Raw genomic sequence first — 16,158 nt, 5'->3', positions numbered from 1 at the left:
TGGGGGGGCGGGGGGCGGGCGAAGTACAAAAAAAATATTCGCGCAAGGGAAATTTAAATGAAAAAAATTCATGCACGCCAAGTAACCCTAAAAAATATTTATGCTATGGCCTAAAAAAATTCATACAAGGAATTTGATAACGAAAAAAAAAATTCCCGCGGCTCGAAAATTCCCCTCCCCCCATAACTTTTCTAATGGTCCGTCCCTAAACATTTGGAGCTTTAAACACAGGCAACCCACGTTATTTGAAATTAAACGTTAAAACAAAAAATGCACAAAATGTGTTTGTTACTTTTATGGAAAAGTGGAGAAGAAAGAATAACTGCTACCTAGTTTTCGGTGATAAGACGAAGTGTTTATTTCTTCAAAAAGGATAAATATTAAACACGGTTGGCTTTTGCACAGGAGACCCATGCTTCAGTCAAGGAACCCCCAAATAACAGGAGGCTTACAGAGTAAGAGAGTGAACTGTTGGCTGTAAAACTACAACAACTTTAGTCTCTGAAAAATGAAGGCCGTTATTTAATCATTGGCTTTAAAAATATATTCCTTTTTTTATCAGGTTTCTGTTAGCCGCAAGAGTAAGAAAAATATATATCTAGTTGGATTTTTAAGAAGGTTACAGCCAAAACAGAGCTCTCCCATCAAACAGTTTTCTCTTTCAAAAACTACCTCCAAAGAAGTCAACATAACAGCTAATAGTGCAGCCATTGCTTTTTTTTCTCTTTCTCCGCACTCTTTCTATTTTTTCTTTCCTTGTTCTTTTCTAGGGGGATTTTCGGGCTCATTTTGCTTTTGGTCTTTTTCTTGTGAAAAGACTGCAATTTTCGTTCGGTACGTTTTCAAATATCCAGCAAGGTAATGCTTTGGCTTTTACGGCTACCTATACATTAATCTTCGTTAACGTACTGACATCCTCAAATACAAGTTTCACTTTTTTGAAGTTTTTTGTTTTACCCTTGCTAAAAGTGAATTGGAGAGGAGGGGAGGATAGTTTTACTAATTCTTTACGATGCACAACAATGCAGCGTTTTTGAGCGGATAAGCTCGAGTGCCTATGAATTTGATAGGAGGGGATTGGGTTTTCGTTTAAGGAAAAGTGTTCTTACCTTCGCAAAAAAATTATAAAGTTTAATATAAAGCAAGACGTTCTTAAACAAACGTTTCCCGGGCAATAACTGGAGCTAAAAGCCGTCTTATATCATGTATTAAGGCAATACTGAGAATTTACGAAATATAGTGAAAAAAAATAATAATTAAAGTAACGAATGTATCGAGCAAGCGGATAAGGAGAATGCTCAAACTTCCTCCTTTCATTATTGGTGTATAAATTGATATAAAACCGAGATTTAGCGGCAAAAATTTCAAATCCCCGACTGAAAAAAGGAAAAAGAGATTATAATACTTTGCGAGATGAAAGCAGGCTGTTTCAAAACCCACTGTTTTCGAGATTTCTTTCATCCAAACGCTAAAAATACGAAATGCCATTACCTAAGCCCTTACGATCCCGGGCCAGCGAAAAAGAAAAATCTCCTCTAAAGAAGAAAAAGCCTGCGCAAAAATCAACTCGTAGTACAGGAGGGAGCGTGACCGAGGGTCACTGCAGCGGACTCTCAATCCGGCGGTCTCGAGTTCGAGTCGGAAACAATGGAGAGGTACGACAAGTTTGGACATGTTTATCGGAGTGCATAAAAGTGTAGGATTTCACATTTATTACCTTTCTCTCAACTAATAATAACACAAGACCTTATCTTAACGAAATTCTTGCGCATTTTATTCATGAGATGAAGACAAAAGGTTATGACGCCATCGGCGTTAATGTATTCCCTCGCAAGTTACTGAGCTCCCCCGCGAAAAAAATAATTTCATCCCTACTATACTACTTGACTTAGTATACACACCACTGTTATTACTTAAAACGACAACAGCATTTCGGTCTTTCGACTCAGGTAATATAAACAGATGAAGTTTGGATGCAATTTCTAAAAAACGCTCAATTCAATTCTCAATACGAAAACCGGACACAACGTCTAATGGAAGCCCTCGAGCTCCTACACAATTAATCCAACATGCTAGGAATTAGCAAAAACGAGAAAAACAATTCAATTTATTCAGTTTCTTGTTTGATTAGCAAGAAAGTATGCGCATTACATCTTGTTAAACGTCAAATCAAGTTCACAGTAAGGATTCTGACATCAAAAGCTGAGGATTGAAAAACACAGGGTCTAGACGTATTAATGCCGATGGAGTGGATAGTCTGCTGTTTATATACTGTGGTGGTATATTCGTCGAATACATTTTATTTTTGTGGAGTTCCTTACAGTTATGAGAACAAAGAGATTAAGAGTCACGTTCGCGGCAAACGGCAAATTTAAGTTGAGAATTGCTCAGAAAAGAAAATAAGAAGATAAAAACTGTTCAGAACAATTCTTATGGATAAAACTGGCGTGGAACAAAATAATTTTGATTAGACGTAATAACAAACAGTAAACCACAGTTAAGGGGAAAACTTCAACACCGCCGAGTAAACGTGATTCTTAATCTCTCTAATAAACGCCTCTCTCTTTTAAACGCATCCTGTTCACTTCTCACTTTACTTATCGATTATTTAGAAAGATTGATATGTTTTTTTCTTATTTAGTGCCTACTTTGTCACCAACACGAGTTGCTGGGCTTTTTTCGAAGAATTGGGTCATTTACAAAAGGCTTTGAGTGGAAAAACAAGGGGGAAGGAGCAAGAAATTGTGACCTAAATAAGACGTAGGACGATACTCTCGTAAACATGTATTAATGTTAAAGAAGTATGTAAATACAAGTTACGCTCCGATTTTGATGGACTGCTCCTAAACCCTGTGAAATTCAAGACTTTAACAGCGTTATGAGATCGATCTTTTGCTGCTGATGCTCCTCAACTAGGGACTTCATTGCCCTATACGATTAGGAGTAGCCCCACAGTAACATCTTTTAAAAAGACACTCAAGACATTTTTATTTCAGGAAGCATTTTGTAATTTCATATGCTTTTTAATCTCGTTTTAACGAGGTTTTAAGCAATCTTTTTTACGATTTAAGTAGTCTAGGTAATTTTTATATTTTTAGTGTTGACGTAATTGTTTTTAAAGCTCTTTTTGGTAGGCTCATACACTTTGTATACATTAGGTAGTCTTGGTCATTTTTTTTTCAAATATTTTTATTTTGAAGCGCTGCAATATTAGCAATATTGATATCGGCGCTATATTAGTTTTATTATTACTATTAACATATACAAATCGAACCTAAGTGAGAAGATACATAGAATATAACGCGTGTTACTAAAGATGATCTGCTCGCAGCACTTAAATTTCCTTTTGGAACCACTAGAAATATTGCAATGACGAGCACATTCGAATGAGTTTTTCAGCTCTTAGGTAGTAAGTGTTAAAATAAGCTACTTACTATTTTACTTACTAACGTATTAACATGTACTTAATGCTCCATTTAACAAGTTTTGTCAGTCATAATGCTTTCCAGAGCAACAAAAGTTTTCACTTTCCTCTTAGGACTGCCTAGGAATGTAAACGTTCTAAGTGCATTTCAGCACTTTCATAAAAGCACTTCTGAATTCTTTATTTTTCCATCCGTAAATAAGAGGATTGCTGATGGCGTTCAAGCCAGTCGCCACGTCGTAAACGATAAACTTGTAAGGCCTACGATCTGGATGGCCACACTCGGACAGCTTCCCGAAAAAGCGAAGGCATGTGACAACCAACAACGGTATGATACTGAGAAGGCATACTGCTATCACCACGGCGAGAGTGCGGTTGGCTTTCATTTCATGCTTGATTTGAGGTAGTCCTGAGATGTCAGCTTGCTGTCTGATCTGCCTTCCGTGCTTAAGAGACACGAAGAAGATGTAGGAGGAGGACCATAAGATGATAACTAGGGGGATAACCAGTAGTGTTATCAACAAGAATATGAGATATCCTTTCGTTAAAGGAGACAAGTCACGATTTTGGGGTTCTTCGGGAGTCTTACTATAAGGATTCATCGCCTGGCGAAATTGTTCGAAATCGTCGATGGATGCTTTAAGGACCTGTGGGAAAACAAACATAACGGCGGCAGCCCACAGCCACATGGCGATAGAAACGATCAGTGCCCGGCGATCGGTTACTATGATGTGGTATCGCAAGGCGAATCTCACGGCGATGGACCGTTCCAAACTGATTAAGGCGAGGTGAAGAACGATAACTGAAAGGAGAAGGAAGCTGGAACGCGAGCTTATGTTACTCAGAATGCCAGACCAATGCCCATCTCTAAAGCATAGATTTAAGTGTATGATGTCTAGGACTGACGGGATAGCCAGCAATCCATCAGCAATGGACAAACTCGCCAAGATTACGTTTGACGCAGTTCGAAGACTGTGAAATTTGTGGAACGCCCGGAGCATGAGGTAGCTGCCGAAAACGGCTGCGACGGCCAAAATGACATGAAAATGTATCATGATAATATACTCAGTCTTCGTCAAACCGCAGCCTTCGAGACAAAGTTTAGAGGTAGCGTTCATCTCTGTTTCGTTGTAGCAACATTTCCCTCTATTACAGGACATGTTCTGCCAGGTCTGCTAAATTTAGAATTGCAATTAGCAATGTCTCCTTTTAAGTTTCTAATTCGTTCACAATTGCTTTTATCTGAATTTAAACTGGCCTTCGCGCAGCTGCGCTTCGCTGAATATTGAATATTATAATGTTCTTAAATGAGGATAACTACAAATTACCATGCCTACAATTAATTTAGTAATAGGTTTGTAAGTTATGAAAGGCAATATTTTATTGTTAACAAAACACCCAATGACGCAAGTCCTCTTTGCAGAGTGAAATGGAAGGAATAAATTATTTAGTAGTGACTCAATTGAGTTGGTTCCTCAACTTCTATTAAAACTTCCAAACCTTCCCCTATTGAAATAATTTATAGCACTGTTAAGGGACAAGGGTGAAAACTGGCCAAATATGAGACTTCGTTAGGAATCGGACTGGTCAAGGCAAAAAAAACACAGGAAAATTTGACAAATCGCAAAGAATTCGAAAACAGCTCAAAATTAATTATTCGAAAGTCACAATTTTCAAGACTCTCTTTCATCCACGTATGATGTTACGTGTCGTAATTAATTCTCGCGGATTGATCCGGCGCAGAAACTGCTCCCGCAAAAGAACACTACCGCAAAAATTAGTTCCATGGTCGAAATTATACGTATACATAGCCCATTCACGCCATTCATTTGACTCAAAATAGATGCTGACTACCATACAAAAAGCAACACTGTGCATACCCAATTACAATACTTTAAACGACGATGCAATTTCAGTTATTTTATTTTCGGATGTTGTTTTTACCGTTTTTGACTCAGATAAACGTATAAGGATTGAATGCAATTTCTAAGAATAGCAAAAACTAATTCAGAACAAGAAAAACCAAACTAAACAGATCGGAAAAATCATTTCCCTCATAATACGAATAACGTCCATTTGCAAAAACAAAGTGTCACAAGGAAAACATGCAATTAACAAACGAGAAGGGTTCTGTTTGTTCAGTATATTGCAATAAGAGAACGTTTTTAGTCATGAAAAGCAGTTATTTTAGTAAAGATAACAGGTGGATACTCAACTTATATTCAAGTAATTCAGCTTTGTCTTCGAAAGAGACAATACCTTCTTGATATCGAGCAGCCATCCGGCAGCGGACTGATAAATCGCGCCGGGGGAGCACTCAACAAAGTTTTATACGGGGAGGCTCCGCTCCGAAGTCAAAAGATTCAACTTCTCATATACTACGTATACCATTTTTGACAGAAAAGGAATCCCTTTTGTATACCCTTTTATTGACAAATGGTACCGGTCCCCTTTCACATACCTAAATTAGGATGCTACATCGTTTTGAACTGCCATCTCCAGTGTATATTCACTGTATCTTAATTGTGAAAAATTACTAAACCAGGAGGTTTTTCTCGACTTCTTCGATTCACAGCCAAAGCAAATAACAGATTTCCGGCCCTATTCTTTCATATACTTTAACTAGCCAGGTGAAATCCCTCGCCTTTTATATACCAGCAGCTGAAGCTTTAACAAAGAACCCCGTTCGGGCGGATCTCCCCTTTAAGGCCACCACGCAAACTCGTATCCGTCGTGATACAAGAGGGAGAAAGGGTTTTAAAATGATCTCGATCGGGTTTTCCTCCGTTACAGCGTTTTATTTGACTTGACATTAAATAGATACTTGGCCATGAGCTACTGGTGAACCTTTGACGTGATCCAAAACGGCAGACAACATGGGCGGCCATGACCTCTTCGAATTCACATTTATCGAAATATTTCTTTGGGTTAGACTTTCATATTTCCATTCTTCTAGCTCAATATGATGAGCCTTCTTTCAAACCTTTCCCGCCTGGAGGAGGAGGAAATGCGAAATAACAGAGACGAAGATGATCGTCGGAAAATTGAAATTTTCATTGTATAGGAGACCAATATGTGGCGACTGGGTCGTTACTTGACTCAAGCAAGAATGAGGGCATTTGATTGTTTCACATAGTTATTTCTTTACTCACAATCCGCAATAATTAACCTCTATGGGTAAAGATATCATATTGGTTTCCGTCATGATCAATCCTAAGCGAGGCGCCGAATATTCCATTCACTTTCATATGGAAGTCGCCCCCTTCCCCGGGCTCCCAATAGATCGTCTTTGAACAGTGTACATACACGGTGGAATGTAAAGAACGTATTCATTGCATTATACTAAGAGACTAGAATGCTTGAAATTCATTTAAAACTTTTGTGGGAAATTTTGCTTCTTTCCCATGCTATCTGCAAAAGCACCAGTAAAATTGGCCAGCTTTTTCTTTTACAACTTTTGGGAGATACAGGGTGACTGCTGGGGGTCCTGGAATCGCCGTTGGCATTTCCCAGCCATATCAACAATTCTTCGATCTTAAGTCTCAGTTCTTAATTTAAAATCCCTCTCACTTCTCAGCCGACAGTAAAAAATTTTGACAAATTCGCAATGTGTCAGTGTATGTCCTCCACTGGGCTTTTTTTAATGATCTTTTTCCCTAGATCTGATCATAAGACATAGTCTCTTTTTTTACTCAAACTGTGACCAGCTTACATTCGTGCCACTATACTATTATTATACATGAAATGAATAAGCATTTGACACCATACAGTTCCCGCGCAGGGCTCTTTTTGAGTCCAGTAATTTGGCAGATAGAAACCTCGAGCTGTTTTCAGTGGCTTACCGAAGGGAGTTTGGTATCGTTTGAACCCCTTATGAGTTTCTGCCGGTACTTGATGCTTAGCCAATTCGCATTAAACAAAACATTTTTAAACACCTAAAAACGTTTGCGCACTAAGCAACATTTCAGCATCTTACGAAAAGCGTTTCTAAATTCTTCATTTTTCCATCCGTAGATAAGAGGGTTGCATATGGCATTCAAAAACATGGCCACGTCGTAAAGGATTTGCTTCAGTAGCTTTTGATGGCAGCGGCCTCCGAGTGATACGCCACGGAAGACTCGGAGGAAAGTCACAGCCAGCATAGGGATGATACTGAGCAGACACAGCGCTACAATAATGGCGAGAGTGCGGGCACCTTTCATTTGATGCTTGATAATGGGCATTCCTCTAACGTCGCGGCCCTGTTCTCTGACATGTTGTCTCTGCTTGTAGGACACTATGAAGATGTAGGTGTACGAGCATAAAATGATCAACAGGGGGACAAGAAACATTGACGCAGCTTGGAATACAAGATGCCATCTGGTGTGGAGCACTTGGGAGGTATTACTGTCTGCATTTCTGAAATCTTTCCCCATTAGCTTAAGTACCTTTGGCAGAGCTATCGTAACGACCAGAGCCCACAGCCACATTGCGATGGAAACGATCCGCGATCGGCGTTTGGTCACTATGGTGTGGTATGTTAAGGCGAACTTAATGGCGATGAAACGCTCCACACTCATTAAAGCGAGATGAAGAATGATGACCGAAACGAGAAAGAAGGTGAAAGTTCTGCTTACCTCTTTAAGAACAGGAACACGTAAAAGATACTTTACTTCACTAGCATTATACCTTATGCTCAAGTGAATGATGTCTAGAATTCGGGAAAGCGCCAGTAAACCGTCAGCGATGGAAAAACTCACCAGAATGATGTTGGATGCAGTTCGCAAATTTTGAAATTTGTGAAACGCTCTGAGCACCAAATAGCTGCCGAGCAAAGCAGCGACTGTGATAACCACATCAAAGTTCAACTGTAGAATAAATTTCCACGTCTTCTTCTGTGAGGTATGGTTTCGACCAGAACAATTCATCCGTGTTTGGATCATTGAAGGAGTATTGTGCCAGCTACGTTGCCGGTAAAGTTTGGCACTGCCTTATGGTCAGAACTTAATGTTATTATGCTCTCCTGATAAATGCTACTGTTGATCCGTTTCTTGTCATACTTACTCGGCAAAATAAATGCTGGCAGCCATAGCCAGGTGAAATGGCGGCTCATTTTATGATATTAGATAACGGTATCTACTTTCATTCATAGCGTTCCCTATAAGTTTTAATAGCGTCAAAACAAAATACAAACGAATACTGAATAGCGATAAAATATGATTATAATAAACCGTTTTGTAACCTAAAATTTCCTAATTTCTCTAGCAACTTTATGAGGTTGCAAACAAATAAGCTGGTTTACATCAGGTACCTGCCCTAACAAATGCCTTCTAAACGTCAAACTCTTAAGTTTTTCCTTACAAATCCATTAAGAAAACAAATAGCATGTCAAGAGTCAAGGAAATAAAAGTAGCTATCACATGCCGCGTATTGTCAGTATTTTTATGTTCTTATTGTTATTAAACAACTGACTTTTTTTAACGGGCAAATGAATAATTCTTATTAAACAGTGTCAGTCCAGTGTATTTAGACTTGGTAAAACAGGAATCTTGGGATTGTAGAACTACTAAGAGATTTTCTATAGAGCTAATATTTCGGAGATAATCACCCCAGTGCCTCTTGTCGTTTCCCCGAGCAAAATTAGAGCTAAAAAGGCGTTGCTATACCAGGTATAAAGACGCTGCAAAGAATTAATTCCTTTTTTCATTTTATTATTTCATTGTTATTATGATTATGATTATGATTAAGATTATTCTTCTCATTATTAGTCAACAGTTACCAGCACCATTCAAACGACTTATTGACGACTTATTGACGAAAACTAACTACAAGAGAACGACTGCACAACTGTCTTTTTAACTGTGACAATAGACGGATCGAAACGCGCCAAAGACATTACGGGTCTTCATAGCCAATAACATCACGGCTTAACTGACAGACGACCAATAACATGGCGACTTGATTTACCAATCAGGTCAATAACCATATTTAAATACCATCAACTGACGTGATACAACTCCCTTTAACTCTGAAGATGACTACCTTACAGGTTGTCGAAACGTCAGTCACTGTCAACAACAACAGTCCTATTCAGGACTACGTTCACCCGGACGATCATACTCAACCTTAAACTCATGAAATGACTCCTGGGTTGTTGTTATTATTATTATTATTATTATTATTATTATTATTATTATTATTATTATTATTATTATTATTATCATCATCATCATCATCATTATGATGATGATGATGATTATTATTATTACAAACGGACTCTTAAGTCAGTTTATAGTTTTTGACAGACCTGTTTCTTTGCGGTTTAAAATAAATTTTCAATTCTTTGCACTGAAAGGAAAAGAAAAGCAAAGTAAAGATGCGATTATCAGCTGAATACAAAGTGTTATCATTCAAGGAAGCAGACACTCTGGCTCAACACGTCCTGCTTTATTGCAAATGGAAACACGTCATTCACTAAGTAGTAAGATAATAAATGGAATTCATAGTCGCTGGCAACGTTTCAATCAAATTCAAAACTTATTAAGCAGCGGAAGTAGTTAGGAGCGGAACACAGATAATAACGAACGCCCACAATTTTACATGCGCAGGTGTTCATGTTAAGCCGAAAAGAAGCGACCAAAAGAAAACAATTTGCGAACACCCGAGGATGGCTGCAAAACTTAGTTATTTACCACTTTTCTTAAGTCATTCGAAGTTTGGAAGTTTGATAAAAACGGATTACAGTGATGCTTAATACTGAAAAAGACTTTTCGACCACCCAGTTCAGTAGTTTTTAAGCTTAAAAAAGGCGATTAAAATTATCATATTATATTTAACATATTTTAAACTTTAACGAAAACATAATTTAAAAACTTTTCAGTCAAATGAAGACTTGACGAAGCAATTCTTCCGAAGCAAGGTTGCGAACAAGACAGGTAAAACAAAAACATGCGAGACAAATGAAAATTTATTTGGCCTTGTTCACGCGTCTACCAAAAAGGTCACGCGTCACCTATGGTAAGTAGATTACTTTACACCCTTTCCTCGTAACGTGAGTTTGGGCTGCCTGTGGTCTCAGTTCTTAATCAAAAATCCCTCTCACTTCTCAGCCGACGATAAAAATTTTGAAAAATTCTCAATGTATCAGTGAGTGTCCTCCACTGGGCCTCTTTCAAAAGTATTTTTTTTCACTAGATCTGATCATAAAACATATAATCAGTTTCATTTTTAACTCAAAAAGAAACTTTTGTTATAAAATTTGACATTCGTGCCACTATATTATTATCATACATGAAATTAATAAGCCGCATTTGACGCCATATAGTTCCTGCGTACGGCTCTTTACTCGAGTCCAGTAATTTAGCAGGTACAAACCTCTTGAGCTGTTCTCAGTGGCTTACAAAAGGGAGTTTGGTATCGCCTGGTACCTGATATTCGGCCAATTTGCCTTAAATAAAATAATACAGTTAACCTTGGGTATGGCCTAGGACGCCTGTTAAAAGTAAACAACGTTCGCGCACTAAGCTCACTTAGCAGCATTTCAGCATCTTACGAAAAGCGTTTCTAAATTCTTCATTTTTCCACCCATAGATAAGAGGGTTGCATATGGCATTCAAAAACATGGCCACGTCGTAGACGATCTTGTGTAGTCTGAACATTTGATGGTCGCGGCCCCCGAGTGATTTGCCACGGAAGACTCGGAGGGTTGTCACAACCAGCAAAGCGATGATACTGAGTAGACACAGCGCTACAACAATGGCGAGAGTGTGGGCACCTTTCAAGTGATGCTTGATGGTGGGCATTCCGGTGACGTCGCGGTCCTGTCCTCTGACAAATTGTCTCTGTTTGTAGGACACTATGAAGATGTAGGTGTGCGAGCATAAAATGATCAGGAAGGGGACAAGAAACATTGACGTAGCAGTGAATACAAGATGCCATCTGGTAGGGTGCACTTGGTTTGTATTGTGTGTTGTATTACATTCATGTGTATTCATATGTCGCTGATATTTTCTGTGATCCTTGCCTGTTGTCTTCTGAAGAACCTCTGGAACAGCCACATTAACGACCAGAGCCCACAGCCACATCGCGATGGAAACGATCCGTGCTCGGCGTTTGGTTACTATGGCTTGGTATCTTAAGGCGAACTTGATGGCGATGAAACGTTCTGAACTCATTAAGCTGAGATGGAGAACGATGACCGAAAGGAGGAACAAGGTGATAGTTCCGTCTACTTCTTTAAGAATATGCATATGCATATGTGGACGTTGCCCAACATTACTATACTTAATGCATAACTGAATGATATCAAGAATCAAGGGAATCGCTAGTAAGCCGTCGGCGATAGACAAACTCACCAGAATGTTGTTGGAAGCAGTTCGCAGGTTCCGAAATTTATGAAACGATCTAAGCACGAGATAACTCCCGAGCAAAGCAATGATTGTGATAATTCCATGAACGATCAAAAATAGAATAAATTCCCACTTCGGTAAGGGATAGTTCTTCATTGCAGGAGGGAGATACGTTGTCTCTATGTTTGGTAAATTGCGGGAGGAAAATTGTGCCACCTATGTTCCTATATACAGTTCGAAACACTTACTTATACCACTGTTGTTCCGTTTCTCATCATAATTAAACTAGTCAGCCATAGCCAGGTGAACTCAACTCTGTATATATATGATCAAAGGGTATTAGTTAACAATTATTTCTCGAGTCTACATAACCTACTAGTAGCTCAACCAATCAGAACGCAGCATTGATAATAGACCTCTAGTTGGATTTTACTAAATAACGATTGCAACTATTGATGATGTTCCTTTTGTTTTAATAGCGTCAAAACTAATACGACCATCTGCAATAAAGGTAAAAGTAAACCATTTCTGTCAACCAAAATCCAAATAAACGCGATTGTCCATAAAATATGCAGGTTAATGTCAGGTAACTGCCTTAATTACTGCCTTCTAAAACGTCAAACTCTAAATTTCTTCGCAAATTTATTGAGAATCCAATAAGAAAGTAAATAACATGTCAAAACTGCGTAGTATAGAGTTAAGGAAATAAAAATATTTATCCCGCATTGTGTTCTAAGTTTTATTAAACAACTGACTGCTTTCAACGGGGAAATGAACAAGCACAAAGTCAAATAATTCATAAAAAAGAACCTTATATTTGGCCTAGAAAGAAAAACAAAAGATCTGTGGCACTCTCAATAAAAAGTACTCGTAACTTATTAAAAAGTAGTTGTAACAGCAGGCTTTGAAAGTTTCATAAACTAGTAAGTGCGTCTTATTGAGTATAAAATACAAGGAACAGGCGAACATGTAGGAAGTGCCAGCTCATTAACAGAGCTAAAAACCTCTCCTAAATACTCCTTTGAATTAATATTATCATTACTATTATTACTAAAATAATAATAATCATTATTATTAATATTACTAATGTTATCATTGTTATTATTATTATTATTATTATTATTATTATTATTCAGGAGACTATCAAGTCAGTTTATTAATATCAACATCAGAACCTGCTTCACGCGTAAAAAATTCATGGGTCCTGTTTCTTTGCGACTGTGGATAAGTTTCGGCTTAAAATAGCCGTTTTAAATTCTAATATGCACTGAATGGAGAAGAGGATCAAAGTGAAGGCGCCATTGTCAGCTGAACGGAAATTGTTTTTATTCATCAAAGTAGACACACCGGCTCGACACCTTCGTTTTTGAGCCATTAATCAAGCGACTACGAAACGTCAGTTTTTATTTCTAACTTTATGATGCTGTGTTATTAAAAATCAATTGAAATGCGTAAACCACCATGTAGGAAAATAATGAATTCGGAAGGAGAAAAAAATTGAATTCATACTTACTGGCGACATTTATAAGAAATTAAACTTATTAAAGAGCGGAAGACGTTTGGAGCGGAATAGAAAGAACGCCCACATTTCTACAGGTGTTCATGTAAAGAAAAGAGGCGACCAAACAGGAAAAATTGGCAAACACCCAAACATGGCTGCAAAACTTAGTTTGCCCCTTTTTTTTTCAGAACCCACGGGCAGTTCCTTTCATAAGGATATTTACCAGAGACTTTCTACAAAAATAGGACCCTTAGATCACTCAGCGGCGATCTGTTTGAAGCGTACAGAAGGTGCTTAAAATTAGTACATCATTCTGCTTAACGGGAAAGTGTTTATTTCCGGTTTGAGGAATTAGGAGACCGCATACTATTAGAGTCGTTTTTCTTTTCCCGCGGGATTCGGGTAGGCAACGTTCTGGATGCCATATGATTTCACGGTTTGGACGAAATCTTGGACTGGCTGGCTGGCCCATTTGACCTCGATCTCATGTGAAAGTTTTTCTCGGTCGAGAACTGGAATCTATTTTGTGCCTCGCTCGTTTACGGCAGATAATTTTTGTTTTACTGTATCCTGGGGAGATGTATCAATACCGTTTTTTCCTTACAGTTTTTGGTATTCGTTTTTATTTAAGTTTCTTTTCTAGGAAAAGCAAGATAATCCGATAATTAGATTTTGTGTTAACTATGTGTTCGGCACACTGTATTTGCTAATATGGATAAGAGCTACATCAACTCAGATCGACCATCACATCTTTTGTAAATAACATCACTTCTTTTTGAAAAACTGCTTGCAGTCTTAAGTTCTTGGAAATTTTTTGTAGTTCATCTTTATCTTACCTAAACATTGTACTGAATAGAACGCTCATTATCACTGCCCAAAAGCTTCCTTTACCTTGAAATTTAGTTTATAAAAACAGAAATGAATTTCAGCGGGATTTTCGAGTAAACGACGAAAAAAGCTGGATATGACAGCTATTTTTCCAAGAGGACCGGAGCTACACTCAGCATTAGAGCCGTTAAACATTCTAAGACTCATTTGGACGATGCCGAAAATCAAAGGAATCGCCAGTAAACCGTCATCGGTTGACAAACTTACCAGAACAACGTTAGAAGCAGTTCGAAGACTATGAAATTTGTGAAAGGCTCTAATCACAAGATAGCTACCGAAGACGGCGGCGACAGTCGAGATGAGACGAATACTCATAACTGAAATTATAATTACTTTTTCCTTCGCCGTGCTGAGGTTTTGAGCAGGGCAATGCGTTTCGTTTAGTCCAAATTTTTCCTAGTTAAAAGACAAATTGCTGGCCATGATGTGTTTTCGGACTTCAATGCTGGTTTTAAAAACTTAATTATAGCAACAAGACCAGCAGATCGTGCGATGTGTTTTTCCTTTTTAAATTATGCTCATCCGACTTTTATTTGAATCGTAATGGGGTTAAGAACTGTCAGCTGTATGCAAAAGGTCAGAATCAACACGCGGCCCACAAAATCCACACAACAACAAAATGACAACTATTCTTCTATTCGTAGTTAAACCAGTTAGTAGTTAGTTCGATACATTCTTTTTTATTTTTTTCCCGCTTGCTTGCACGCTGCCTCTCAACTACGCGGAGTCCTTTTTAACACAGACGCATACGTGCAGACAAAACCAACTGGCCGGACTAGTTCTGATTGGTTTGCGCATAACACAAGATCGTTTAATTGCTGTTATCGGACAAGGTTTGCTCCACTGTTTGACATGTTAATCAAAAGGATAAGAAGAAAACGAATTTCTTAAAAGCATTGAGAGTTCGAAGTAGCCAACTTTTGCCATACACTACCTTTTTACTCTCGCGAGAATTAAATTTCGCTATTTTCGCGATTTGGGAAAAATCGCGAAATTTAATACCAGACATATACATACGCATAAAATAACGAAATTCAAGATGTTGCTTTATTAGTTATCCCAACAAGTTTATCAGAGTGTAGATATTTACTATGTAACCATTTCTGGATACTTACAGCCATTTGCGGGTATTTACAGTCAAAACCTATTCATCACTTTAAAAAAAGACGCGCGAAATTTTTACCTCCATTGTGCACACTATTAATAGGAAAAACTTGATGCAGGGCGTTCGTTTGGTCAATAAAGGTGCGAACAATTAGCAAAAATAGAAACAAAGAAACATCCGACCAAGAGCCCAAAAAGAAAGTCGAAAGTCCCCATAATTAACGGGCCCGGTAAGCTGTCTCCGTTTACATTAAAGATTGAGGTTTCAATAGTTTGCATCTAACATGATAAAACTATCAGTTAATGAAACAAAATGGAGTAGTTTGCAAGCCAGGACAGACGCTCCTATTCTTTATAATTCGATTTGAATATTTGATTTCAGGCGAAAAGTTACCGGGACTTTCGAGAAACGGGCCTCTGGACCCCAGGGGAAGTCTCTATAAACTAGAAGTAATGTTTTAATTTGCTATTGAAGGTGTCTAGTTTGCTGATTTTTAGGTTTGAAAAATGTATCGATGGTAAGTGTAAACTCGCTAGATATAGCAAGGGTCATGTTAATTGTCATACGCCCTGAAAGCATCAATCGTAGCTCACACTCGCGAATTATACTGACGAGATGCCTGCAGGGTTTGCATTCCTTCGGGAAGTGCGCCACTATCTGGTACGAGTTTTTCTATGACTACTTGACTTTCACAAAACGAGGACAAGTAGTCGTTTTGTTTTAGAAGAAACCAGCTAGCAAACTAACTTTCATTCTATACCAGGTTTTGATGAAAATTTGTAAAAAAGAAGCCTTTTAATTTATGCACATCTTGAATTCACAAAACGTTGAGGAAAAGAACAAGAAAAACCAGGTTCAACTCATCGCAAAAATTAGTTCTTGTAAAATATATTTCAAGAAACGCCCATTCACA

General features: G+C 38.1%; 3 protein-coding genes across 3 annotated transcripts; all 3 read right to left on the bottom strand.

Annotated features, from left to right (window-relative positions):
* Positions 1-3,561: 3,561 nt before the first annotated feature.
* LOC140925980 (adenosine receptor A2b-like) lies at positions 3,562-4,584 on the bottom strand. The gene has a single exon (XM_073375797.1). The coding sequence runs from the start codon at positions 4,582-4,584 to the stop codon at positions 3,562-3,564; it is 1,023 nt and encodes a 340-aa protein (XP_073231898.1).
* A 2,775-nt stretch (positions 4,585-7,359) lies between these two features.
* LOC140925979 (adrenocorticotropic hormone receptor-like) lies at positions 7,360-8,331 on the bottom strand. The gene has a single exon (XM_073375796.1). It carries the CDS (start codon positions 8,329-8,331, stop codon positions 7,360-7,362), a length of 972 nt encoding a protein of 323 aa, XP_073231897.1.
* Positions 8,332-10,932: 2,601 nt separating this feature from the next.
* On the bottom strand, positions 10,933-11,652 carry LOC140925978 (adenosine receptor A2b-like). The gene has a single exon (XM_073375795.1). It carries the CDS (start codon positions 11,650-11,652, stop codon positions 10,933-10,935), a length of 720 nt encoding a protein of 239 aa, XP_073231896.1.
* Between the last annotated feature and the right edge of the window lie 4,506 nt (positions 11,653-16,158).

Source organism: Porites lutea, chromosome 2 (assembly GCF_958299795.1).
Source record: "Porites lutea chromosome 2, jaPorLute2.1, whole genome shotgun sequence".
Classification (NCBI taxonomy): domain Eukaryota; kingdom Metazoa; phylum Cnidaria; class Anthozoa; order Scleractinia; family Poritidae; genus Porites; species Porites lutea.
Note: the sequence above shows the minus strand (reverse complement) of the source record. Positions and strands in the feature narration are given on the sequence as shown.

Coding starts and splice junctions, on each gene's coding strand:
- LOC140925980 (XM_073375797.1), bottom strand. CDS start 4,584: ATGTCCTGTAATAGAGGGAAATGTTGCTACAACGAAACAGAGATGAAC.
- LOC140925979 (XM_073375796.1), bottom strand. CDS start 8,331: ATGAATTGTTCTGGTCGAAACCATACCTCACAGAAGAAGACGTGGAAA.
- LOC140925978 (XM_073375795.1), bottom strand. CDS start 11,652: ATGCATATTCTTAAAGAAGTAGACGGAACTATCACCTTGTTCCTCCTT.